General features: G+C 54.8%; 2 protein-coding genes across 2 annotated transcripts in view; one reads left to right on the plus strand and one right to left on the minus strand.

Annotated features, from left to right (window-relative positions):
- Nucleotides 1-7,872: 7,872 nt before the first annotated feature.
- POLG2 (DNA polymerase gamma 2, accessory subunit) lies at nucleotides 7,873-10,951 on the plus strand. Its single transcript, XM_077254724.1, has 8 exons — nucleotides 7,873-8,543; nucleotides 8,660-8,780; nucleotides 9,317-9,422; nucleotides 9,499-9,663; nucleotides 10,008-10,124; nucleotides 10,225-10,305; nucleotides 10,380-10,480; nucleotides 10,651-10,951. The coding sequence occupies exons 1-8, from the start codon at nucleotides 8,174-8,176 to the stop codon at nucleotides 10,814-10,816; spliced, it is 1,227 nt and encodes a 408-aa protein (XP_077110839.1). The 5' UTR covers nucleotides 7,873-8,173; the 3' UTR covers nucleotides 10,817-10,951.
- Nucleotides 10,952-13,177: 2,226 nt separating this feature from the next.
- MILR1 (mast cell immunoglobulin like receptor 1) overlaps nucleotides 13,178-27,558 on the minus strand; it is a 43,585-nt gene continuing 29,204 nt past the window's right edge. Inside the window, exons 4-8 of the mRNA XM_077257843.1 lie at nucleotides 23,334-23,438; nucleotides 21,761-21,820; nucleotides 21,593-21,643; nucleotides 21,040-21,099; nucleotides 13,178-13,638 (exon numbers count right to left, since the gene is read on the minus strand). Coding sequence (XP_077113958.1) covers nucleotides 21,041-21,099; nucleotides 21,593-21,643; nucleotides 21,761-21,820; nucleotides 23,334-23,438 — 275 coding nt within the window. The 3' untranslated portion in view covers nucleotides 13,178-13,638; nucleotide 21,040. The remainder of the gene's footprint in view (nucleotides 13,639-21,039; nucleotides 21,100-21,592; nucleotides 21,644-21,760; nucleotides 21,821-23,333; nucleotides 23,439-27,558) is intronic.

The raw sequence follows: 27,558 nt of genomic DNA on the forward strand, positions 1-27,558 counted from the left end.
CACACTGTCCCGCTCTCCCCTCCGGCCTCTGCCCCTCACATGCGGTACAGCCCTGATCACACTGTCCCGCTCTCCCCTCCGGCCTCTGCCCCTCACATGCGGTACAGCCCTGTTCACACTGTCCCGCTCTCCCCTCCGGCCTCTGCCCCTCACATGCGGTACAGCCCTGTTCACACTGTCCCCGCTCTCCCCTCCGGCCTCTGCCCCTCACATGCGGTACAGCCCTGTTCACACTGTCCCCGCTCTCCCCTCCGGCCTCTGCCCCTCACATGCGGTACAGCCCTGATCACACTGTCCCGCTCTCCCCTCCGGCCTCTGCCCCTCACATGCGGTACAGCCCTGTTCACACTGTCCCGCTCTCCCCTCCGGCCTCTGCTCCTCACATGCGGTACAGCCCTGTACACACTGTCCCGCTCTCCCCTCCGGCCTCTGCCCCTCACATGCGGTACAGCCCTGTTCACACTGTCCCCGCTCTCCCCTCCGGCCTCTGCCCCTCACATGCGGTACAGCCCTGTTCACACTGTCCCCGCTCTCCCCTCCGGCCTCTGCCCCTCACATGCGGTACAGCCCTGTACACACTGTCCCGCTCTCCCCTCCGGCCTCTGCCCCTCACATGCGGTACAGCCCTGTTCACACTGTCCCGCTCTCCCCTCCGGCCTCTGCTCCTCACATGCGGTACAGCCCTGTTCACACTGTCCCGCTCTCCCCTCCGGCCTCTGCTCCTCACATGCGGTACAGCCCTGATCACACTGTCCCGCTCTCCCCTCCGGCCTCTGCCCCTCACATGCGGTACAGCCCTGATCACACTGTCCCGCTCTCCCCTCCGGCCTCTGCCTCTCACATGCGGTACAGCCCTGTACACACTGTCCCGCTCTCCCCTCCGGCCTCTGCCCCTCACATGCGGTACAGCCCTGTTCACACTGTCCCGCTCTCCCCTCCGGCCTCTGCCCCTCACATGCGGTACAGCCCTGTACACACTGTCCCCGCTCTCCCCTCCGGCCTCTGCCCCTCACATGCGGTACAGCCCTGATCACACGGTCCCGCTCTCCCCTCCGGCCTCTGCCCCTCACATGCGGTACAGCCCTGATCACACTGTCCCGCTCTCCCCTCCGGCCTCTGCTCCTCACATGCGGTACAGCCCTGCTCACACTGTCCCCGCTCTCCCCTCCGGCCTCTGCCCCTCACATGCGGTACAGCCCTGATCACACTGTCCCGCTCTCCCCTCCGGCCTCTGCCCCTCACATGCGGTACAGCCCTGATCACACTGTCCCGCTCTCCCCTCCGGCCTCTGCCCCTCACATGCGGTACAGCCCTGTTCACACTGTCCCGCTCTCCCCTCCGGCCTCTGCCCCTCACATGCGGTACAGCCCTGTACACACTGTCCCGCTCTCCCCTCCGGCCTCTGCCCCTCACATGCGGTACAGCCCTGTTCACACTGTCCCGCTCTCCCCTCCGGCCTCTGCCTCTCACATGCGGTACAGCCCTGATCACACTGTCCCGCTCTCCCCTCCGGCCTCTGCCCCTCACATGCGGTACAGCCCTGATCACACTGTCCCCGCTCTCCCCTCCGGCCTCTGCCCCTCACATGCGGTACAGCCCTGATCACACTGTCCCCGCTCTCCCCTCCGGCCTCTGCCCCTCACATGCGGTACAGCCCTGATCACACTGTCCCGCTCTCCCCTCCGGCCTCTGCTCCTCACATGCGGTACAGCCCTGTACACACTGTCCCGCTCTCCCCTCCGGCCTCTGCCCCTCACATGCGGTACAGCCCTGATCACACTGTCCCCGCTCTCCCCTCCGGCCTCTGCCCCTCACATGCGGTACAGCCCTGATCACACTGTCCCGCTCTCCCCTCCGGCCTCTGCCCCTCACATGCGGTACAGCCCTGTTCACACTGTCCCGCTCTCCCCTCCGGCCTCTGCCCCTCACATGCGGTACAGCCCTGATCACACTGTCCCGCTCTCCCCTCCGGCCTCTGCCCCTCACATGCGGTACAGCCCTGATCACACTGTCCCGCTCTCCCCTCCGGCCTCTGCCCCTCACATGCGGTACAGCCCTGATCACACTGTCCCGCTCTCCCCTCCGGCCTCTGCCCCTCACATGCGGTACAGCCCTGATCACACTGTCCCGCTCTCCCCTCCGGCCTCTGCTCCTCACATGCGGTACAGCCCTGATCACACTGTCCCGCTCTCCCCTCCGGCCTCTGCCCCTCACATGCGGTACAGCCCTGATCACACTGTCCCGCTCTCCCCTCCGGCCTCTGCCCCTCACATGCGGTACAGCCCTGTACACACGGTCCCGCTCTCCCCTCCGGCCTCTGCTCCTCACATGCGGTACAGCCCTGTTCACACTGTCCCGCTCTCCCCTCCGGCCTCTGCCCCTCACATGCGGTACAGCCCTGATCACACTGTCCTGCTCTCCCCTCCGGCCTCTGCCCCTCACATGCGGTACAGCCCTGTACACACGGTCCCGCTCTCCCCTCCGGCCTCTGCTCCTCACATGCGGTACAGCCCTGTTCACACTGTCCCGCTCTCCCCTCCGGCCTCTGCTCCTCACATGCGGTACAGCCCTGATCACACTGTCCCGCTCTCCCCTCCGGCCTCTGCCCCTCACATGCGGTACAGCCCTGATCACACTGTCCCGCTCTCCCCTCCGGCCTCTGCCCCTCACATGCGGTACAGCCCTGATCACACTGTCCCGCTCTCCCCTCCGGCCTCTGCCCCTCACATGCGGTACAGCCCTGTTCACACTGTCCCGCTCTCCCCTCCGGCCTCTGCCCCTCACATGCGGTACAGCCCTGATCACACTGTCCCGCTCTCCCCTCCGGCCTCTGCCCCTCACATGCGGTACAGCCCTGTTCACACTGTCCCGCTCTCCCCTCCGGCCTCTGCCCCTCACATGCGGTACAGACCTGATCACACTGTCCCGCTCTCCCCTCCGGCCTCTGCTCCTCACATGCGGTACAGCCCTGCTCACACTGTCCCCGCTCTCCCCTCCGGCCTCTGCCCCTCACATGCGGTACAGCCCTGTTCACACTGTCCCGCTCTCCCCTCCGGCCTCTGCCCCTCACATGCGGTACAGCCCTGATCACACTGTCCCGCTCTCCCCTCCGGCCTCTGCCCCTCACATGCGGTACAGCCCTGATCACACTGTCCCCGCTCTCCCCTCCGGCCTCTGCCCCTCACATGCGGTACAGCCCTGTTCACACTGTCCCCGCTCTCCCCTCCGGCCTCTGCCCCTCACATGCGGTACAGCCCTGTTCACACTGTCCCGCTCTCCCCTCCGGCCTCTGCTCCTCACATGCGGTACAGCCCTGTTCACACTGTCCCGCTCTCCCCTCCGGCCTCTGCCCCTCACATGCGGTACAGCCCTGATCACACTGTCCCGCTCTCCCCTCCGGCCTCTGCCCCTCACATGCGGTACAGCCCTGATCACACTGTCCCGCTCTCCCCTCCGGCCTCTGCTCCTCACATGCGGTACAGCCCTGATCACACTGTCCCGCTCTCCCCTCCGGCCTCTGCCCCTCACATGCGGTACAGCCCTGATCACACTGTCCCGCTCTCCCCTCCGGCCTCTGCCCCTCACATGCGGTACAGCCCTGTACACACGGTCCCGCTCTCCCCTCCGGCCTCTGCTCCTCACATGCGGTACAGCCCTGTTCACACTGTCCCGCTCTCCCCTCCGGCCTCTGCTCCTCACATGCGGTACAGCCCTGATCACACTGTCCCGCTCTCCCCTCCGGCCTCTGCCCCTCACATGCGGTACAGCCCTGATCACACTGTCCCGCTCTCCCCTCCGGCCTCTGCCCCTCACATGCGGTACAGCCCTGTTCACACTGTCCCGCTCTCCCCTCCGGCCTCTGCCCCTCACATGCGGTACAGCCCTGTTCACACTGTCCCGCTCTCCCCTCCGGCCTCTGCCCCTCACATGCGGTACAGCCCTGATCACACGGTCCCGCTCTCCCCTCCGGCCTCTGCCCCTCACATGCGGTACAGCCCTGTTCACACTGTCCCGCTCTCCCCTCCGGCCTCTGCCCCTCACATGCGGTACAGCCCTGTTCACACTGTCCCGCTCTCCCCTCCGGCCTCTGCCCCTCACATGCGGTACAGCCCTGTTCACACTGTCCCGCTCTCCCCTCCGGCCTCTGCTCCTCACATGCGGTACAGCCCTGATCACACTGTCCCGCTCTCCCCTCCGGCCTCTGCCCCTCACATGCGGTACAGCCCTGTTCACACTGTCCCGCTCTCCCCTCCGGCCTCTGCCCCTCACATGCGGTACAGCCCTGATCACACTGTCCTGCTCTCCCCTCCGGCCTCTGCCCCTCACATGCGGTACAGCCCTGTTCACACTGTCCCGCTCTCCCCTCCGGCCTCTGCCCCTCACATGCGGTACAGCCCTGTTCACACTGTCCCGCTCTCCCCTCCGGCCTCTGCCCCTCACATGCGGTACAGCCCTGATCACACTGTCCCGCTCTCCCCTCCGGCCTCTGCCTCTCACATGCGGTACAGCCCTGATCACACTGTCCCGCTCTCCCCTCCGGCCTCTGCCCCTCACATGCGGTACAGCCCTGATCACACTGTCCCGCTCTCCCCTCCGGCCTCTGCTCCTCACATGCGGTACAGCCCTGTTCACACTGTCCCGCTCTCCCCTCCGGCCTCTGCCCCTCACATGCGGTACAGCCCTGATCACACTGTCCCGCTCTCCCCTCCGGCCTCTGCTCCTCACATGCGGTACAGCCCTGATCACACTGTCCCCGCTCTCCCCTCCGGCCTCTGCCCCTCACATGCGGTACAGCCCTGATCACACTGTCCTGCTCTCCCCTCCGGCCTCTGCCCCTCACATGCGGTACAGCCCTGATCACACTGTCCCCGATCTCCCCTCCGGCCTCTGCCCCTCACATGCGGTACAGCCCTGCTCACACTGTCCCCGCTCTCCCCTCCGGCCTCTGCCCCTCACATGCGGTACAGCCCTGATCACACTGTCCCGCTCTCCCCTCCGGCCTCTGCCCCTCACATGCGGTACAGCCCTGTTCACACTGTCCCGCTCTCCCCTCCGGCCTCTGCCCCTCACATGCGGTACAGCCCTGATCACACTGTCCTGCTCTCCCCTCCGGCCTCTGCCCCTCACATGCGGTACAGCCCTGATCACACTGTCCCGCTCTCCCCTCCGGCCTCTGCCCCTCACATGCGGTACAGCCCTGATCACACTGTCCCGCTCTCCCCTCCGGCCTCTGCTCCTCACATGCGGTACAGCCCTGTTCACACTGTCCCGCTCTCCCCTCCGGCCTCTGCCCCTCACATGCGGTACAGCCCTGATCACACTGTCCCGCTCTCCCCTCCGGCCTCTGCTCCTCACATGCGGTACAGCCCTGTTCACACTGTCCCGCTCTCCCCTCCGGCCTCTGCCCCTCACATGCGGTACAGCCCTGTTCACACTGTCCCCGCTCTCCCCTCCGGCCTCTGCCCCTCACATGCGGTACAGCCCTGTACACACGGTCCCGCTCTCCCCTCCGGCCTCTGCCCCTCACATGCGGTACAGCCCTGTACACACTGTCCCGCTCTCCCCTCCGGCCTCTGCCCCTCACATGCGGTACAGCCCCGTTCACACTGTCCCCGCTCTCCCCTCCGGCCTCTGCCCCTCACATGCGGTACAGCCCTGATCACACTGTCCCGCTCTCCCCTCCGGCCTCTGCCCCTCACATGCGGTACAGCCCTGATCACACTGTCCCGCTCTCCCCTCCGGCCTCTGCCCCTCACATGCGGTACAGCCCTGTACACACTGTCCCGCTCTCCCCTCCGGCCTCTGCCCCTCACATGCGGTACAGCCCTGTTCACACTGTCCCGCTCTCCCCTCCGGCCTCTGCCCCTCACATGTGGTACAGCCCTGATCACACTGTCCCGCTCTCCCCTCCGGCCTCTGCCCCTCACATGCGGTACAGCCCTGTACACACTGTCCCGCTCTCCCCTCCGGCCTCTGCCCCTCACATGCGGTACAGCCCCGTTCACACTGTCCCCGCTCTCCCCTCCGGCCTCTGCCCCTCACATGCGGTACAGCCCTGTACACACTGTCCCCGCTCTCCCCTCCGGCCTCTGCCCCTCACATGCGGTACAGCCCTGTTCACACTGTCCCCGCTCTCCCCTCCGGCCTCTGCCCCTCACATGCGGTACAGCCCTGATCACACTGTCCCCGCTCTCCCCTCCGGCCTCTGCCCCTCACATGCGGTACAGCCCTGATCACACTGTCCCGCTCTCCCCTCCGGCCTCTGCCCCTCACATGCGGTACAGCCCTGATCACACTGTCCCCGCTCTCCCCTCCGGCCTCTGCCCCTCACATGCGGTACAGCCCTGTACACACTGTCCCGCTCTCCCCTCCGGCCTCTGCCCCTCACATGCGGTACAGCCCCGTTCACACTGTCCCGCTCTCCCCTCCGGCCTCTGCCCCTCACATGCGGTACAGCCCTGATCACACTGTCCCGCTCTCCCCTCCGGCCTCTGCCCCTCACATGCGGTACAGCCCTGATCACACTGTCCCCGCTCTCCCCTCCGGCCTCTGCCCCTCACATGCGGTACAGCCCTGATCACACTGTCCCGCTCTCCCCTCCGGCCTCTGCCCCTCACATGCGGTACAGCCCTGATCACACTGTCCCGCTCTCCCCTCCGGCCTCTGCCCCTCACATGCGGTACAGCCCTGTACACACTGTCCCGCTCTCCCCTCCGGCCTCTGCCCCTCACATGCGGTACAGCCCTGTTCACACTGTCCCGCTCTCCCCTCCGGCCTCTGCCCCTCACATGCGGTACAGCCCTGTTCACACTGTCCCGCTCTCCCCTCCGGCCTCTGCCCCTCACATGCAGTACAGCCCTGTTCACACTGTCCCGCTCTCCCCTCCGGCCTCTGCCCCTCACATGCGGTACAGCCCTGTTCACACTGTCCCCGCTCTCCCCTCCGGCCTCTGCCCCTCACATGCGGTACAGCCCTGATCACACTGTCCCCGCTCTCCCCTCCGGCCTCTGCCCCTCACATGTGGTACAGCCCTGATCACACTGTCCCGCTCTCCCCTCCGGCCTCTGCCCCTCACATGCGGTACAGCCCTGATCACACTGTCCCGCTCTCCCCTCCGGCCTCTGCCCCTCACATGCGGTACAGCCCTGATCACACTGTCCCGCTCTCCCCTCCGGCCTCTGCCCCTCACATGCGGTACAGCCCTGTACACACTGTCCCGCTCTCCCCTCCGGCCTCTGCCCCTCACATGCGGTACAGCCCTGTACACACTGTCCCGCTCTCCCCTCCGGCCTCTGCCCCTCACATGCGGTACAGCCCTGTTCACACTGTCCCGCTCTCCCCTCCGGCCTCTGCCCCTCACATGCGGTACAGCCCTGTTCACACTGTCCCGCTCTCCCCTCCGGCCTCTGCCCCTCACATGCGGTACAGCCCTGATCACACTGTCCCGCTCTCCCCTCCGGCCTCACATTTATTATTTGTTTTTTTACTTTTTATTATTAAACCTGGAAAAGTAAAGAACATTGTGCTAATAAGATGAATTCTGCCTCGTGCGGGCGGCGCCTGCGCGGTAACTGCTGCTGGGTGCGGAGGGGATGAGACACCGGCACCGCCCGAACAGCGGAACTAATGACTCACACAGGGGGAGCCGGGGGTTGTCAGTAAGTGACGTCCTCCACGGCGTGACGTGATTTCCAGAAAACACAGCGCTTGTGACGTACAGTAAGTGGTGCAACTGTAACCCGAGGCTTGGAACGCATGATGAGCTGCAAACCGAGGCTTGACACACAGGATTGGTTGGAACGCAGACGCACTGTAAACCGAGGCTTGGAACGCAAAACTCGATATAACTCGAGGTTTGGAACGCACTGGTGCGCCTCTTTTGAAAGCACATGAGAGAAGCCTCTTGGTCGGAGCTGCTCCGTGTTTCCTGCTCTCCTCTCGCTCCTTATATCTGTCTTGTAGTGACGTCACGCCCGGATATGATACAGACGTGCAGTGACGTCACGTAGAGCAGTGTATTACAGGGTGTCCCATTATTAGTCTCCTCACACAGGATGCTGCTGCTCGTGTTTGGACACCGTCAGTGAGCTGGTGGAGCGCCGGTGCGTCCCGTGGGGGAGACCTCCGCGCTGACGCCCTCCGCGCTGACGCTCTCCTGTGTCTTCCCCTCAGGATGGCTCGCAGGGTCACGTGGCTGAGGATGGCGCGGCGGTTCCTCGTGGGCGGAGCTGACCGGGCGCGGAGCTCGTGTGCAGGGATCAGGCTGTACACCGCCTCCGCTGCCCATGATCGGACCCGTGACGTCCTGCTCGCACTGTGTCAGCGCCGCCGATTTATACTGGGGGAGGAGCTGACTGCCGCCTCCGTCCTGGGGGGCTGTCACAGCCTCGGACCCCTGGGCATCGCCATGAAGATGAACCTGATAGACGAGTGGTGGAAGATGGTGACTGTGAGCCGAGAGCAGGTCCTGGCCATCGACACTCCGCTCCGGGGCCCGGCTCCGCCCGGACATCACCACGGTCTGCGCCAGGACCTGCTGCAAGGTAACAGCACAGGCTGCAGTACCACATGTGACCTGTGCACAGGGATGGCGCTGGTGTCGCTGGTACAGGGGTCCGCCCCAGTATCGGACCCTCGTTATTAATGGTTTCCGTTGCAGGCGCCCTCTCGCACTACGCCTCCTGTCTGGAGCTGGTGAACCGGAAGCTGCCGTTCGGTATCGCGGAGGTGGGGAAGTGCTTCCATGGCGGCTCGGATCTCCAGGACCCCCGTCTCACTGGGTAGGCCACGGTCAGAACAGGGTTAGGTCCTGGGTGTCAGGTGCAGGAGGTCGGAGTGTCGTGTGACCACCAGCAGGGGGCACACGTTCGCTGTGATGACTGTAGCCCCCCGCCCGTGCACTGTGACTGGCGCCCCCTTTGCTGTGATGACTGTAGCCCCCCAGTTGTGCTCTGTGACTGTATCCTACAACCTCACTCTGACTGGCGCCCCCTTCACTGTGATGACTAGCCCCCCGCCCGTGCTCTGTGACTGGCACCCCCTTCACTGTGATGACTGTAGCCCCCCAGCCTCGCTCTGTGACTGGCGCCCCCTTCGCTGTGATGACTGTAGCCCCCCGGCTGTGCTCTGTCACTGGCGCCCCCTTCGCTGTGATGACTGTAGCCCCCCGGCCGTGCTCTGTGACTGGCACCCCCTTAGCTGTGATGATTGTAGCCCCCTGGCCGTGCTCTGTGACTGGCGCCCCCTTCGCTGTGATTACTGTAGCCCCCCGGCCGCGCTCTGTGACTGGCGCCCCGTGACGGTGTGACCTTTTCAGGCCCGTTGAGAGGACAGCGGCGTCGCTCTGCTGGTTCAGCTCTGCGAGGACCTCGTCTCAGTGGCGCGACTACTGGCTGCGGCATCGGCTGCTGTGGTGGCGCAGGGTGAGTTGCGGCTCTGTATGGTGGAGGGGGTGGGCCGCGGGGGTCTGCACAGTGATGACCCCCCGTCTCCTTGCAGTTCGCTCAGGTCCCATCTGGATTCAGCAGCAGCGATCAGCAGGACGGAGCCAAGACCCTTATAAACTACCACTTCCCCTGGGGTCCGGAGCCGGTGGAGACGCTGTGCACTGTGGACGACTCCGCACTGACACAGATGCACGCCGGGGCTGGCCCCAAACTGCAGGTGCGGAATGCTCTGGAGACATGCCGGATTACCAGGTTCCGGATTATTGGATAATCCTAATCCGCCACCTGTGGCTCCAGACATTGCTGGATTAACCCGTCCTCAATAATCCAGATTATCTGCTAACTTACCCAGTTACCTGTCAGTTGCCGGATTAGCAGATAGGGAATTCGGCATTCACTGGCTTCTGTTAATGCTGGATTACCTGACAGGTGCCGGATTAGCAGATATTCCGGATTACTGCAGATGGGTTTATGTGGCATTGATTGCAGCGTGATCACATTCTCTGGATTATCAGACTTCCCGGGTGCCGGATTACCGGACTGTGACCTTTGCTCCCCCAGGGTCGGGACGGCCGGAGGGCGGTGGTCCCGCACGCGGTGTGGCTGAGCAGCGATCTGGAGCGCGGTTTGCTGGCGTACCTCTCGGACGCGCTGCAGGGGAGCGAGTCGCTCAGGACGGTGAGTGAGAGGCAGACGTTGCTCGCAGTTGTCAGCCACCGGGGGGGAGGGGCAGTGCACCAGGATGTGAGGGGGTCACTTACTTTCCTTCTGCTCTCAGGTGTTGAAGATTCACCCGTCTTTGGCCCCCGTGAAGGTGGCGCTGGACGTGGGGAAGGGCCCGGCGGCGGAGCTGCGGCTGGTACGTGCGCTGCATTGTGTTCCTTCCTCCTGATATTCCGGATTATCGGATGTAACGTTCTGGATCACCCGCAGGTCTGTGAGGGGCTGTCGTCGGAGCTGCGGGGGAGCGGGGTCTCGGTCTGGCCCGGGTACCTGGACGCTTCGCAGACGCCCATGGAGAAGCTCTTTACAAAGTGAGTGCAGGGGACGGATAATGGGGGCAACATTCCCTTAATCCAGGATCGGGGGTCTGATATTCTGGATTAATAGATGTGTAAAGGCCTGGAGCCGTGTGCTGGATTATCAGATGCCAGATTACAGGTGTGACATGGCCGCCCCCTCACGGTGTCCTGATGTCTTACAGGTACGATGAGATGGGCGTCCTGTTCACGGTGCTGGTGAGCGACGTCACCCTGGAGAGCGGCCTGCTCCACCTGCGCCACCGCGACACCACCGTGAAAGAGACGCTGCACATCTCCACCCTGTCGGCGTTCCTCACCCAGCAGACGACGGCGTCCCGGAGACTGTGACTATAAGAGACGCTGCACATCTCCACCCTGTCAGCGTTCCTCACCCAGCAGACGACGGCGTCCCGGAGACTGTGACTATAAGAGACGCTGCTCATCCACCCTGTCAGCGTTCCTCACCCAGCAGACGACGGCGTCCCGGAGACTGACTATAAGAGACGCTGCACATCTCCACCCTGTCGGCGTTCCTCACCCAGCAGACGACGGAGTCCCGGAGACTGTGACTATAAGAGACGCTGCTCATCCACCCTGTCAGCGTTCCTCACCCAGCAGACGACGGCGTCCCGGAGACTGTGACTAGAAGGCTATGTGCACACGTCAGGATTTTGTCAGGTTTTTTCCTCAGGATTTGTAGCCAAAACCAGGAGTGGAACAATTAGAGGAAAAGTATAATAGAAACATATGCTCCACTTCTGTATTTATCACCCACTCCTGGTTTTGGCTACAAAACCTGATGAAAAATCCTGACAAAATCCTGACGTGTGCACATAGCCTTAGAGACACTGCACATCTCCACACGGTCAGCGTTCCTCACCTGGAAACTATAACCATAAAAGTGCCTGCAACCGGAGCCTCGTCTGACCATTTCATGTTCTCTGAGCGTCAGCCCAGGGGTGCGGGACACTGATACATGGGGTGTGGGATAGTGACGCTGGGGTACAGGATAATGACAGTGACTCTCGGGGTACATGATACTGACGCTCGGGGGTACAGGATACTGATGCTCGGGGTACATGATGATGACACTCGGGGTACATGATACGCTCGGGGTACAGGATGATGACGCTCGGGGTACATGATACTGACGCTCGGGGTACAGGATGATGACGTTCGGGGTACAGGATGACGCTCGGGATACAGGATGATGACACTCGGGGTACATGATACGCTCGGGGTACAGGATGATGACGCTCGGGGTACATGATACTGACGCTCGGGGTACAGGATGATGACGTTCGGGGTACAGGATGACGCTCGGGATACAGGATGATGACACTCGGGGTACATGATGATGACGCTCGGGGTACATGATACTGACGCTCGGGGTATAGGATGACGCTCGGGATACAGGATGATGACACTCGGGGTACAGGATGATGACGCTCGGGGTACAGGATGATGACGCTCAGGGTACAGGATGACGCTCGGGGTACAGGATGATGACGTTCGGGGTACAGGATGATGACGTTCGGGGTACTGGATGACGCTCGGGATACAGGATGATGACGCTCGGGGTACAGGATGATGACGCTCGGGGTACAGGATGATGACGCTCGGGGTACAGGATGATGACGCTCGGGGTACAGGATGATGACGTTCGGGGTACAGGATGACGCTCGGGATACAGGATGATGACACTCGGGGTACATGATGATGACGCTCGGGGTACATGATACTGACGCTCGGGGTATAGGATGACGCTCGGGATACAGGATGATGACACTCGGGGTACAGGATGATGACGCTCGGGGTACAGGATGATGACGCTCGGGGTACAGGATGACGCTCGGGGTACAGGATGACGCTCGGGGTACATGATACTGACGCTCGGGGTACAGGATGATGACGTTCGGGGTACAGGATGACGCTCGGGATACAGGATGATGACACTCGGGGTACATGATACGCTCGGGGTACAGGATGATGACGCTCGGGGTACATGATACTGACGCTCGGGGTACAGGATGATGACGTTCGGGGTACAGGATGACGCTCGGGATACAGGATGATGACACTCGGGGTACATGATGATGACGCTCGGGGTACATGATACTGACGCTCGGGGTATAGGATGACGCTCGGGATACAGGATGATGACACTCGGGGTACAGGATGATGACGCTCGGGGTACAGGATGACGCTCGGGATACAGGATGATGACGCTCGGGGTACAGGATGATGACACTCGGGGTACAGGATGATGACGCTCGGGGGAAAAGGATGATGACGTTCGGGGTACAGGATGACGCTCGGGATACAGGATGATGACACTCGGGGTACATGATACTGACGCTCGGGGTACATGATACTGACGCTCGGGGTACATGATACTGACGCTCGGGGTACAGGATGATGACGTTCGGGGTACAGGATGACGCTCGGGATACAGGATGATGACACTCGGGGTACAGGATGATGACGCTCGGGGTACAGGATGATGACGCTCGGGGTACAGGATGATGCTCGGGGTACAGGATGATGACACTCGGGGTACAGGATGATGCTCGGGGTACAGAATGATGACGCTCGGGGTACAGGTTGATGACGCTCGGGGTACAGGTTGATGACGCTCGGGGTACAGGTTGATGACGCTCGGGGTACAGGTTGATGACGCTCGGGGTACATGATACTGACGCTCGGGGTACCAGGTAACATTTATTCCATGTACTAGGTACTCCACCATCCTGCAGACAATGATGGGTGCATTTCTGTTATTAATCCTCTGATGAAAGTTCTTCTGAGAATTTAAATATGTAAATCGCCTCATCAGAGCAGTACGGGACCTCTAGCGCCTCCTGTGGGATGTAGCGGTGTAACACTCAGCTACTCCTGACCTCTTGCTTTGCACTGATGAGGAGCATACACCCCGTACATGGTTCTGCACACTGAGCTCCTGGTTTGACTCTTTCCCGCTCATGTGCTCAGGCCCATTATAGGGGCGATATTGACTTTTAGTATTACTGCATCCAGTAGGAGGCGCTGGGGGTCCGGTCCTCTTCTACTTGTCCTGGCGGATGGGGTCAGAGTCCGTTCTCGGATGAATGGTGAATGTAGCCATATTGAGTGTCCAACCTCTAATGTCCAGGAAGAGGAATCGCAGCCACCTGAAATACACAGTGACACATTGTAATGTTCTCCGATACAAAGAAACCCACTATATTGTATTGTTATAGGGAGAAAAGACCCTTACCGTGTTTCCCCGATAGTAAGACAGCGTCTTACTTTCTTTTACCCCTCAAAAGTCCCACTATGTCTTACTTTCGGGGGGGTGTCTTACATTGGATAAAAAACCTGTGTGGTCGCTGGAGAGCTGTCACACAGACCGCTCTCCAGCGACCAACTATGCGAAGTCCCCTGGTAACCAGGGTAAACATCGGGTTACTAAGTGCAGGGCCGCGCTTAGTAACCCGATGTTTACCCTGGTTACCAGTGTAAATGTAAAAATAAAAAAAAAAGTGAGGTGTCATATCTTGATTTTTCCAGAGGTGATTTTGGAGTTTTTAATCCTTCAGAAAGATACTGTTGACTTCCATCTCCGAGGGCGCCCCAGTGCAGGCTGCAGTAGGCCGGCTCTGGCGGCGGGTCCATGCGGGGTGGAGTAGATGAAGCTGGCCGCTGCTTGCTGCTCCGGAGCGCACAGTCCGTGCGGGGGATGGTGGGCCGGGCCGGGGGAGGACAGGACGTGCAGGTATCCGCCGCCCCCTGCGCCAACCACAGCGCCGCCCCCGGCCACGAACCACCCGGAGAAGCTGGAGCATTTGTTGGGGAGCAGCAGCTGGTCGTGCCCGAGGTGGCTTCCCTTTCTCATGGTACGGAGCCGCCGCCTTCTCCGCTCTCCTCCTTGTGACCCCAGTAATCCGCACTGCCCGGCCTGCACCCTACAAATAGCCGGGGCTGCAGTTAGAGCAGGTCCCCTCGGTGCTGAGGTGAGCTCGTCAGAGGGCTATCGAGCACCGGGGGAGGCGGATTGTACGGCTGTGTGTGCTCGGGCCCCAGCTCCGACCTCCCTGCCACCGCTGCGGCTGAAAAATGGCTCCAGGAAGCTGACAATGAATGAAGGGATGCGGTTTACGCGCGAAGGTCGGAGCTGGGGCCCGAGCACACACAGCCGTACAATCCGCCTCACGAGGAGAGCGGAGAAGGCGGCGGCTCCGTACCATGAGAAAGGGAAGCCACCTCGGGCACGACCAGCTGCTGCTCCCCGACAAATGCTCCAGCTTCTCCGGGGGGTTCGTGGCCGGGGGCGGCGATGTGGTTGGCGCAGGAGGCGGTGGATACCTGCACATCCTGTCCTCCCCCGGCCCGGTGCACCATCCCCCGGCCCGGTGCACCATCCCCCGGCCCGGTGCACCATCCCCCGGCCCGGTGCACCATCCCCCGGCCCGGTGCACCATCCCCCGGCCCGGTGCACCATCCCCCGCACGGACTGTGCGCTCCGGAGTAGCAAGCAGCGGCCAGCTTCATCTACTCCACCCCGCATGGACCCGCCGCCAGAGCCGGCCTACTGCAGCCTGCACTGGGGCACCCTCGGAGATGGAAGTCAACAGTATCTTTCTGAAGGATTAAAAACTCCAAAATCACCTCTGGAAAAAACAAGATATGACACCTCACTTTTTTTTTTTTTTTTTTACATTTACACTGGTAACCAGGGTAAACATCGGGTTACTAAGCGCGGCCCTGCGCTTAGTAACCCGATGTTTACCCTGGTTACCAGTGAAGCCTTAGCTGAATTGTCCGCATCCCGCAGTTAATGCAGCAAAAGGTACCGGTACGGCTTATATTTTTCCAACGTACAGTACTATGTCTTACTTTCGGGGGTGCGTCTTACATTAGCCGACCCCGCTAAAACCCCCACTACGTCTTACTATCGGGGAAACACGGTAGAATAAATGGATAATAGAGATACATGATAAGATCCTGTCTGCAGTCACCACTAGGGGGAGCTCCCTGTATACAGAGATACATGATAAGATCCTGTCTGTAGTCACCACTAGGGGGAGCTCCCTGTATACAGAGATACATGATAAGATCCTGTCTGCAGCACCACTAGGGGGAGCTCCCTGTATACAGAGATACATGATAAGATCCTGTCTGCAGCCACCACTAGGGGGAGCTCCCTGTATACAGAGATACATGATAAGATCCTGTCTGCAGTCACCTCTAGGGGGAGCTCCCTGTATACAGAGGTACATGATAAGATCCTGTCTGCAGCCACCACTAGGGGGAGCTCCCTGTATACAGAGACACATGATAAGATTATGTCTGCAGGCACCACTAGGGGGAGCTCCCTGTATACAGACATACATGATAAGATACTGTCTGCAGGCACCACTAGGGGGAGCTCCCTGTATGCAGAGATACATGATAAGATCCTGTCTGTAGTCACCACTAGGGGGAGCTCCCCGTATACAGAGATACATGATAAGATCCTGTCTGCAGCCACCACTAGGGGGAGCTCCCTGTATGCAGAGATACATGATAAGATCCTGTCTGCAGCCACCACTAGGGGGAGCTCCCTGTATACAGAGATACATGATAAGATCCTGTCTGCAGCCACCACTAGGGGGAGCTCCCTGTATACAGAGATACATGATAAGATCCTGTCTGCAGTCACCACTAGGGGGAGCTCCCTGTATACAGAGACACATGATAAGATCCTGTCTGCAGTCACCACTAGGGGGAGCTCCCTGTATACAGAGATACATGATAAGATTCTGTCTGCAGTCACCACTAGGGGGAGCTCCCTGTATACAGAGATACACGATAAGATCCTGTCTGCAGCCACCACTAGGGGGAGCTCCCTGTATACAGAGATACACGATAAGATCCTGTCTGCAGCCACCACTAGGGGGAGCTCCCTGTATACAGAGATCCATGATAAGATCCTGTCTGCAGCCACCACTAGGGGGAGCTCCCTGTATACAGAGATACATGATAAGATCCTGTCTGCAGTCACCACTAGGGGGAGCTCCCTGTATACAGAGACACATGATAAGATCCTGTCTGCAGTCACCACTAGGGGGAGCTCCCTGTATATAGAGATACATGATAAGATCCTGTCTGCAGTCACCACTAGGGGGAGCTCCCTGTGTACAGAGATACATGATAAGATCCTGTCTGCATCCACCACTAGGGGGAGCTCCCTGTATATAGAGATACATGATAAGATCCTGTCTGCAGCCACCACTAGGGGGAGCTCCCTGTATACAGAGATACATGATAAGATCCTGTCTGCAGCCACCACTAGGGGGAGCTCCCTGTATACAGACATACATGATAAGATCCTGTCTGCAGCCACCACTAGGGGGAGCTCCCTGTATATAGAGATACATGATAAGATCCTGTCTGCAGTCACCACTAGGGGGAGCTCCCTTTATGCAGAGATACATGATGAGATTCTGTCTGCAGTCACCACTAGGGGGAGCTCCCTGTATACAGACACATGATAAGATCCTGTCTGCAGTCACCACTAGGGGGAGCTCCCTGTACACAGAGATACATTATAAGATTCTGTCTGTAGCCACCACTAGGGGGAGCTCCCTGTATACAGAGATACATGATAAGTTCCTGTCTGCAGACACCACTAGGGGGAGCTCCCTGTACACAGAGATACATTATAAGATTCTGACTGCAACCACCACTAGGGGGAGCTCCGTGTATATAGAGACACATGATATGATTCTGTCTGCAGTCACCTCTAGGGGGAGCTCCCTGTATACAGAGATACATGATAAGATCTTGTCTGCAGTCTCCACTAGGGGGAGCTCCCTGTATACAGAGATACATGATAAGATCCTGTCTGCAGCCACCACTAAGGGGAGCTCCCTGCATACAGAGATACATGATAAGATCCTGTCTGCAGCCACCACTAGGGGGAGCTCGCTGTATACAGAGATACATGATAAGATCCTGTCTGCAGCCACCACTAGGGGGAGCTCCCTGTATACAGAGATACATGATAAGATCCTGTCTGTAGCCTCCACTAGGGGGAGCTCCCTGTGTACAGAGATACATGATAAGATCCTGTCTGCAGCCACCACTAGGGGGAGCTCCCTGTATACAGAGATACATGATAAGATCCTGTCTGCAGCCACCACTAGGGGGAGCTCCCTTTATGCAGAGATACATGATGAGATTCTGTCTGCAGTCACCACTAGGGGGAGCTCCCTGTATACAGAGATACATGATAAGATCCTGTCTGCAGTCACCACTAGGGGGAGCTCCCTGTATACAGAGACACATGATAAGATCCTGTCTGCAGACACCACTAGGGGGAGCTCCCTGTATACAGAGACACATAAGATCCTGTCTGCAGACACCACTAGGGGGAGCTCCCTGTATACAGAGATACATGATAAGATCCTGTCTGCAGCCACCACTAGGGGGAGCTCCCTGTATACAGAGATACATGATAAGATCCTGTCTGCAGTCACCACTAGGGGGAGCTCCCTGTATACAGAGACACATGATAAGATCCTGTCTGCAGCCACCACTAGGGGGAGCTCCCTGTATACAGAGATACATGATAAGATCCTGTCTGCAGCCACCACTAGGGGGAGCTCCCTGTATACAGAGATACATGATAAGATCCTGTCTGCAGCCACCACTAGGGGGAGCTCCCTGTATACAGAGACAAATGATAAGATCCTGTCTGCAGCCACCACTAGGGGGAGCTCCCTGTATACAGAGATACATGATAAGATCCTGTCTGCAGCCACCACTAGGGGGAGCTCCCTGTATACAGAGACACATGATAAGATCCTGTCTGCAGACACCACTAGGGGGAGCTCCCTGTATACAGAGATACATGATAAGATCCTGTCTGCAGCCACCACTAGGGGGAGCTCCCTGTATACAGAGATACATGATAAGATCCTGTCTGCAGCCACCACTAGGGGGAGCTCCCTGTATACAGAGACAAATGATAAGATCCTGTCTGCAGCCACCACTAGGGGGAGCTCCCTGTATACAGAGATACATGATAAGATCCTGTCTGCAGTCACCACTAGGGGGAGCTCCCTGTATACAGAGACACATGATAACATCCTGTCTGCAGACACCACTAGGGGGAGCTCCCTGTATACAGAGACACATGATAAGATCCTGTCTGCAGACACCACTAGGGGGAGCTCCCTGTATACAGAGACACATGATAAGATCCTGTCTGCAGACACCACTAGGGGGAGCTCCCTGTATACAGAGATACATGATAAGATCCTGTCTGCAGCCACCACTAGGGGGAGCTCCCTGTATACAGAGACACATGATAAGATCCTGTCTGCAGCCACCACTAGGGGGAGCTCCCTGTATACAGAGACAAATGATAAGATCCTGTCTGCAGCCACCACTAGGGGGAGCTCCCTGTATACAGAGATACATGATAAGATCCTGTCTGCAGCCACCACTAGGGGGAGCTCCCTGTATACAGAGATACATGATAAGATCCTGTCTGCAGCCACCACTAGGGGGAGCTCCCTGTATACAGAGATACATGATAAGATCCTGTCTGCAGCCACCACTAGGGGGAGCTCCCTGTATACAGAGACAAATGATAAGATCCTGTCTGCAGCCACCACTAGGGGGAGCTCCCTGTATACAGAGACAAATGATAAGATCCTGTCTGCAGCCACCACTAGGGGGAGCTCCCTGTATACAGAGATACATGATAAGATCCTGTCTGCAGCCACCACTAGGGGGAGCTCCCTGTATACAGAGACACATGATAAGATCCTGTCTGCAGACACCACTAGGGGGAGCTCCCTGTATACAGAGATACATGATAAGATCCTGTCTGCAGCCACCACTAGGGGGAGCTCCCTGTATACAGAGACACATGATAAGATCCTGTCTGCAGACACCACTAGGGGGAGCTCCCTGTATACAGAGATACATGATAAGATCCTGTCTGCAGCCACCACTAGGGGGAGCTCCCTGTATACAGAGACACATGATAAGATCCTGTCTGCAGACACCACTAGGGGGAGCTCCCTGTATACAGAGATACATGATAAGATCCTGTCTGCAGCCACCACTAGGGGGAGCTCCCTGTATACAGAGACACATGATAAGATCCTGTCTGCAGCCACCACTAGGGGGAGCTCCCTGTATACAGAGACAAATGATAAGATCCTGTCTGCAGCCACCACTAGGGGGAGCTCCCTGTATACAGAGATACATGATAAGATCCTGTCTGCAGCCACCACTAGGGGGAGCTCCCTGTATACAGAGATACATGATAAGATCCTGTCTGCAGCCACCACTAGGGGGAGCTCCCTGTATACAGAGATACATGATAAGATCCTGTCTGCAGCCACCACTAGGGGGAGCTCCCTGTATACAGAGACAAATGATAAGATCCTGTCTGCAGTCACCACTAGGGGGAGCTCCCTGTATACAGAGACAAATGATAAGATCCTGTCTGCAGCCACCACTAGGGGGAGCTCCCTGTATACAGAGATACATGATAAGATCCTGTCTGCAGCCACCACTAGGGGGAGCTCCCTGTATACAGAGATACATATTAAGATCCTGTCTGCAGCCACCACTAGGGGGAGCTCCCTGTATACAGAGATACATGATAAGATCCTGTCTGCAGCCACCACTAGGGGGAGCTCCCTGTATACAGAGATACATGATAAGATCCTGTCTGCAGTCACCACTAGGGGGAGCTCCCTGTATACAGAGATACATGATAAGATCCTGTCTGCAGTCACCACTAGGGGGAGCTCCCTGTATACAGAGATACATGATAAGATCCTGTCTGCAGTCACCACTAGGGGGAGCTCCCTGTATACAGAGATACATGATAAGATCCTGTCTGTAGTCACCACTAGGGGGAGCTCCCTGTATACAGAGATACATGATAAGATCCTGTCTGTAGTCACCACTAGGGGGAGCTCCCTGTATACAGAGATACATGATAAGATCCTGTCTGCAGCCACCACTAGGGGGAGCTCCCTGTATACAGAGATACATGATAAGATCCTGTCTGCAGCCACCACTAGGGGGAGCTCCCTGTATACAGAGACAAATGATAAGATCCTGTCTGCAGCCACCACTAGGGGGAGCTCCCTGTATACAGAGATACATGATAAGATCCTGTCTGCAGCCACCACTAGGGGGAGCTCCCTGTATACAGAGATACATGATAAGATCCTGTCTGCAGTCACCACTAGGGGGAGCTCCCTGTATACAGAGATACATGATAAGATCCTGTCTGCAGTCACCACTAGGGGGAGCTCCCTGTATACAGAGATACATGATAAGATCCTGTCTGTAGTCACCACTAGGGGGAGCTCCCTGTATACATACATATATGATAAGATCCTGTCTGCAGTCACCACTAGGGGGAGCTCCCTTTACAGCTGACATTTGTACCAATTATATTCAGGCTGGTTGACTCTGTGGTAGATACTAAACCTGCAGAAGCCTATTTTCTGTTACTGTGTGTCAGTGTGAATATCACACATAGTTGAAGCATGAAAAGCAAAGTAAAAATATTGTACCTCAGAATGATTTTTTGGAAACTTGCATGTACTCCACCGACTCTTCTTTCTTTATTATATCTGGAATTGGAAAAATTAGTTTAGAAAGGATTACTTACTGCACACCATCGATATTTAAAGGGGATGTGCTCGTCCTCCTGAGAAGTCTATACGGGTACATAGATCACAGGGCGCTGAGTAAAATGACACCTTGATATGTGCGATACGATGTCTTATTCTAGAGAAATCCTTGTTTTTCTTAATATGTAAATGAGCTGTTTAGATCTATGGGACAGACGTAGATCTCCCCAAGAGTCCGCCTGTTCAGTTCTAGCCCCACCCATAGATCTCAACAGTTTATTTACATAATAGGAAAAACAAGGATTTCTCTGGAATGAGACATCGTATCGCACATGTGAAGGTGTCATTTTACTCAGCTTCCTATGGCTGTTCTTTCCGCATAGACTGTTCAGGAGGACGAGCACTGACACATTATCTATGAGCAGCCAGTAGCCTAAAAGTACAGAGGCCGATAACAGAGAACGGTTGAATTGCGCTGGAGGTGAGCACTTACATGCAGTTCCTTTCGCTATCACCACATCACAATACGTCACGTCCTGATCCTCTGGAAATAGACAAATGCAGAAAGACTCCCATCACAGGTGGAATAAGGGGCCAAGAGCACCCCCTGTTGGTACAGTGTCTGCACAACACTGCTCACATCACCGCGTCTGCACCTCACCTGCAATACCACGCATTGGCTCCACTGCACAATACTGATCCTCCAGACCGTCCGCCCTGCCTGAAAATAGTAACAATATAACATCCAGCTACCATATAGGGGCAGTATTATAGTAGTTATATTCTTGTACATAGGGGCAGTATTATAGTAGTTATATTCTTGTACATAGGGGCAGTATTATAGTAGTTATATTCTTGTACATAGGGGCAGTATTATAGTAGTTATATTCTTGTACATAGGAGCAGTATTATAGTAGTTATATTCTTGTACAAAGGGGCAGTATTATAGTAGTTATATTCTTGTACATAGGGCAGTATTATAGTAGTTATATTCTTGTACATAGGGGCAGTATTATAGTAGTTATATTCTTGTACATAGGGGCAGTATTATAGTAGTTATATTCTTGTACATAGGGGCAGTATTATAGTAGTTATATTCTTGTACATAGGGGCAGTATTATAGTAGTTATATTCTTGTACATAGGAGCAGTATTATAGTAGTTATATTCTTGTACATAGGGGCAGTATTATAGTAGTTATATTCTTGTACATAGGGGCAGTATTATAGTAGTTATATTCTTGTCCATAGGGGCAGTATTATAGTAGTTGTATTCTTGTACATAGGAGCAGTATTATAGTAGTTATATTCTTGTACATAGGGGCAGTATTATAGTAGTTATATTCTTGTACATAGGGGGCAGTATTATAGTAGTTATATTCTTGTACATAGGAGCAGTATTATAGTAGTTATATTCTTGTACATAGGGGCAGTATTATAGTAGTTATATTCTTGTACATAGGGGCAGTATTATAGTAGTTATATTCTTGTCCATAGGGGCAGTATTATAGTAGTTGTATTCTTGTACATAGGGGCAGTATTATAGTAGTTATATTCTTGTACATAGGGGCAGTATTATAGTAGTTATATTCTTGTACATAGGGGCAGTATTATAGTAGTTATATTCTTGTACATAGGAGCAGTATTATAGTAGTTATATTCTTGTACAAAGGGGCAGTATTATAGTAGTTATATTCTTGTACATAGGGCAGTATTATAGTAGTTATATTCCTGTACATAGGGGCAGTATTATAGTAGTTATATTCTTGTACATAGAAGCAGTATTATAGTAGTTATATTCTTGTACATAAGAGCAGTATTATAGTAGTTATATTCTTGTACATGGGGGCAGTATTATAGTAGTTATATACTTGTACATAGGAGCAGTATTATAGTAATTATATTCTTGTACATAGGAGCAGTATTATAGTAGTTATATTCTTGTACATAGGGGCAGTATTATAGTAGTTATATTCTTGTACATAGGAGCAGTATTATAGTAGTTATATTCTTGTACATAGGGGCAGTATTATAGTAGTTATATTCTTGTACATAGGAGCAGTATTATAGTAGTTATATTCTTGTACATAGGGGCAGTATTATAGTAGTTATATTCTTTCACATAGGAACAGTATTATAGTAATTATATTCTTGTACATAGGAGCAGTATTATAGTAGTTATATTCTTAGACATATGGCGGCAGTATTATGATCCCATTGTGATTTTTTTGCTTACCTTTCTTACTTCTGGTAAATCTTATAATGACAATGATCACCAGGATCCCAGTCATGATGAGGATAGGGATCAGCCAAGCTAGGTAGCCATGTTGGTTTCTCTGTTCTGAAAATAAAAAGTCACAAAATTTTGGATTATGTTTATGGTATTGTTTAGAAATGGAAACTCTCCCCCCATATATGTAATATTCAGCCACTGAAGAGCTTCCAGGGAGCTGTCCTACAAAATATCTCAGTTTCAGGGAATGTCTTAGAAGGTGGAAATAAAGTTTATTCAAATGCTGAAACTTTCGGCACTGTCTTGTCCCATTAGAGGCGTCTCTGGTCCCTGAGATCTGGAGACTTACAGCACATACATGACTACATCTTCTCCTCAATAACCTCCTGTGTGCATGTACAGCATAGCCATAAACAGGTGTGTCCTTAAACATTGAGGTCAGCAACATGCCAGGCCATCTGGTGTGAGCTGTGATGAATTTCTTCCCCAAATATTATGTGTGTCATTTCAAGTAAGAACTATCTAGTTGTCAATGTCCTCTTAAAAGACAATAGCCTATGGTTATCCTTATCCTCTGGGGGAACATTTTGGTTATCCACATCCTCCCTGGGGAGATTAATGTTGACAACATTCTTCATGAGAGATTATGGTTGTCCACAGTCTCCATTTGGAGATTCTGGTTGTCCATATCCTCTCTGGTGAGATTAGGGTTGTCCACATCCTCTTTTGTGAGATTAATGTTGTAGACATCCTTCCTGGCGAGATATTTGTTGTCCACATTATCCCTGGAGAAATTAAGGTTGTTCTCTTCCTCCCGGGGGAAATTAAGGTTGTCCACATGCTCACTGGGAGGTTACAGTTGTCCACATCCTCTCTGGGGAAATTAAAGTTGTCTCCATCCTCCATTGGAAGAATGTGGTTGACCACATTCTACATGGGGAAATTATGGTTGTCCACATCCTAAATGGGGGGTATATTGTTGTCCACATCCTCTGTAGAGAGTTTTTGGTTGTGAACATCCTCGGGGGAGGGGGGGAGATAATAGTTCTTCACATCCTCCGTGGGGAGATTGTAGTTGTCCACATACACTTTGTGGAGATTAAAGTTGTAGACATCCTCAGTGGGGAGATTCTCCTTGTCCACATCTCCCCTGAGGTGACTAAGGTTGTCCACATCCTCCCTGGGGAGATTATGTTTGTCCACATCCTCCCTGGGGAGGTTACAGTTGTCCACATCCTCTCTGGGGAAATTATGATCGTCCACATTCTAAATGGGGAGTTTATTGTTGTCCATGTCCTCTGTAGTGAGTTTATGGTTGTCCACTTCCTCCGTGAGGAGATTATGGTTTTTCACATCTTCCCTGTGGAGATTATGGTTGTCCACATCCTATTTGGGGAGATAAAGTTATAGACATCCTCTGTGGGAAGATTCTAGTTGTCAACATCCTCCCTCAGGAGATAACAGTTGTCCACATCCTCCCTGAGGAGATTAAGGTTGTCCACATCCTCCTTGGGGAGATTACGGTTGTCCACATCCTTCCTGGGGAGATTAAGGTTGTCCACATGCTCCCTGTGGAGATTACAAGATTACGGATGTACACATCCTCCCTGGAGTGATTACTGTTGTTCACATCCAGAGGAGGTTATGGTTGTCCACATCCTCCCTGGAGAGGTTAGGGTTGTCCACATCTTCCCTGAGGTTACAGTTGTCCACATCCTCCCTGGGGAGATTAAGGTTGTCCACATTCTTTCTGGGGAGATTACAGTTGTCCACATCCTCCCTGGAGAGATTATGGTTGCCCACATTCTCCATGGGAAAATTATGGTTGTCCACATCCTAAATGGGGGGTTTATTGTTGTCCACATCCTCTGTAGAGAGTTTTTGGTTGTCAACATCCTCGGGGGAGGGGGGGAGATAATAGTTCTTCACATCCTCCGTGGGGAGATTGTAGTTGTCCACATACACTTTGTGGAGATTAAAGTTGTAGACATCCTCAGTGGGGAGATTCTCCTTGTCCACATCTCCCCTGAGGTGACTAAGGTTGTCCACATCCTCTCTGGGGAAATTAAAGTTGTCTCCATCCTCCATTGGAAGAATGTGGTTGACCACATTCTACATGGGGAAATTATGGTTGTCCACATCCTAAATGGGGGGTATATTGTTGTCCACATCCTCTGTAGAGAGTTTTTGGTTGTGAACATCCTCGGGGGAGGGGGGGAGATAATAGTTCTTCACATCCTCCGTGGGGAGATTGTAGTTGTCCACATACACTTTGTGGAGATTAAAGTTGTAGACATCCTCAGTGGGGAGATTCTCCTTGTCCACATCTCCCCTAAGGTGACTAAGGTTGTCCACATCCTCCCTGGGGAGATTAAGGTTGTCCACATCTTTCCTGGGGAGATTAAGGTTGTCCACATCCTTCCTGGGGAGATTATGGTTGTCCACATCCTCCCTGGGGAGATTACAGATGTCCACATTTCCCTGGGGAGATTACATTTGTCCACATCATTCCTGGGGAGATTATTGTTGTCCACATCCTCCCTGGGGAGATTAAGGTTGTCAATATCCTCGCTGGAGAGATTACAGTTGTCCACATCGTCCCTGGGGAGATTACAGATGTCCACATCCTCCCTGGGGAGATTACAGTTATCCACATCCTCCCTGGGGAGATTACGGTTGTCCACATCCACCCTGGGGAGATTACAGTTGTCCACATCCTTCCTGGGGAGATTATGGTTGTCCACATCCTCCCTGGGGAGATTACAGTTGTCCACATCCTCCCTGGGGAGATTACGGTTGTCCACATCCTCCCTGGGAAGATTACAGTTGTCCACATCCTCCCTGGGGAGATTACAGTTGTCCACATCCTCCCTGGGGAGAGTAAGGTTGTCCACATCCCCCCTGGGGAGATTACATTTGTCCACATCCTCCCTGGTGAGATTACATTTGTCCACATCCTCTCTGGGGAGATTATTGTTGTCCACATCCTCCCTGGGGAGATTAAGGTTGTCCATATCCTCCCTGGAGAGATTACAGATGTCCACATCCTCCCTGGGGAGATTACATTTGTCCACATCATTCCTGGGGAGATTATTGTTGTCCACATCCTCCCTGGGGAGATTAAGGTTGTCAATATCCTCGCTGGAGAGATTACAGTTGTCCACTGTTATGACCTGGTGGTTAAGAGGCCACACTGATATGACCTGGTGGCTAAAACGCAACATGGACGAGCTCTGAGAAGGTGGTATCTCTACTGACCGCAGTCCCTAATCCTAACAACAACACTAGTAATAGCCGTGGAATGTTCCTGACTCTCCCTAGACACCTCTTCACAGCCTAAGAACTAACTACCCCTAAAGAAGGAAATAGAAAGCTATCTTGCCTCAGAGAAAACCCCAAAAGGAAAGACAGCCCCCCACAAATATTGAATGTGAGTGAAGAGGGAAATTACGTACTCAGAAATGAAATCAGATTTCAGCAAAGGAGGCCAATACTAAACTTGATAGACAGAGAGAAAAGGATACTGTGCGGTCAGTATTAAAAACTACAAAATCTACGCAGAGTTTACAAAAATGAACTCCACACTGACTCACGGTGTGGAGGGGCAAATCTGCTTTCCCAGAGCTTCCAGCTAGCCTGAATATGACATAGTGACAAGCTGGGCAAAAAGAGAAATATTTGCAAAGCAATAGAGTCCAAGCAAATGGACAAACAAAAACTAGCAAAAACTTATCTTTTGCTGACAAGGACAGGCCATATGAGAAATCCAAGAAGAGAACCAAATCCAACCAAGAACATTGACAGCTGGCATGAACTAAAGCCCAGAGCAGGTTTAAATAACAAACCCAGGCAAGGCGATTAGTGAAGGCAGCTGCCACAGCTACCTAAAGTAGCAGCAGTTCCACTCGAAACCACCAGAGGGAGCCCAAGGGCAGAACTCACAAAAATACCATTAGCAACCACAGGAGGGAGCTCCAGAACGGAATTCACAACAGTCCACATCCTCCCTGGGGAGATTACAGATGTTTACATCCTCCCTGGGGAGATTACAGTTATCCACATCCTCCCTGGGGAGATTACGGTTGTCCACATCCACCCTGGGGAGATTACAGTTGTCCACATCCTCCCTGGGGAGAGTAAGGTTGTCCACATCCACCCTGGGGAGATTACAGTTGTCCACATCCTTCCTGGGGAGATTATGGTTGTCCATATCCTCCCTGGGGAGATT

Source organism: Ranitomeya variabilis, chromosome 4 (assembly GCF_051348905.1).
Source record: "Ranitomeya variabilis isolate aRanVar5 chromosome 4, aRanVar5.hap1, whole genome shotgun sequence".
Classification (NCBI taxonomy): domain Eukaryota; kingdom Metazoa; phylum Chordata; class Amphibia; order Anura; family Dendrobatidae; genus Ranitomeya; species Ranitomeya variabilis.

What these genes read in the sequence shown, in the direction of transcription:
- POLG2 (XM_077254724.1), top strand. Translation starts at nt 8,174, where the DNA reads ATGGCTCGCAGGGTCACGTGGCTGAGGATGGCGCGGCGGTTCCTCGTG. An exon ending in GGCTGCTGTGGTGGCGCAGG is followed by an intron (nt 9,423 to 9,498) that starts GTGAGTTGCGGC and finishes GTCTCCTTGCAG; the next exon opens with TTCGCTCAGGTCCCATCTGG. An exon ending in GGGCTGGCCCCAAACTGCAG is followed by an intron (nt 9,664 to 10,007) that starts GTGCGGAATGCT and finishes TTGCTCCCCCAG; the next exon opens with GGTCGGGACGGCCGGAGGGC.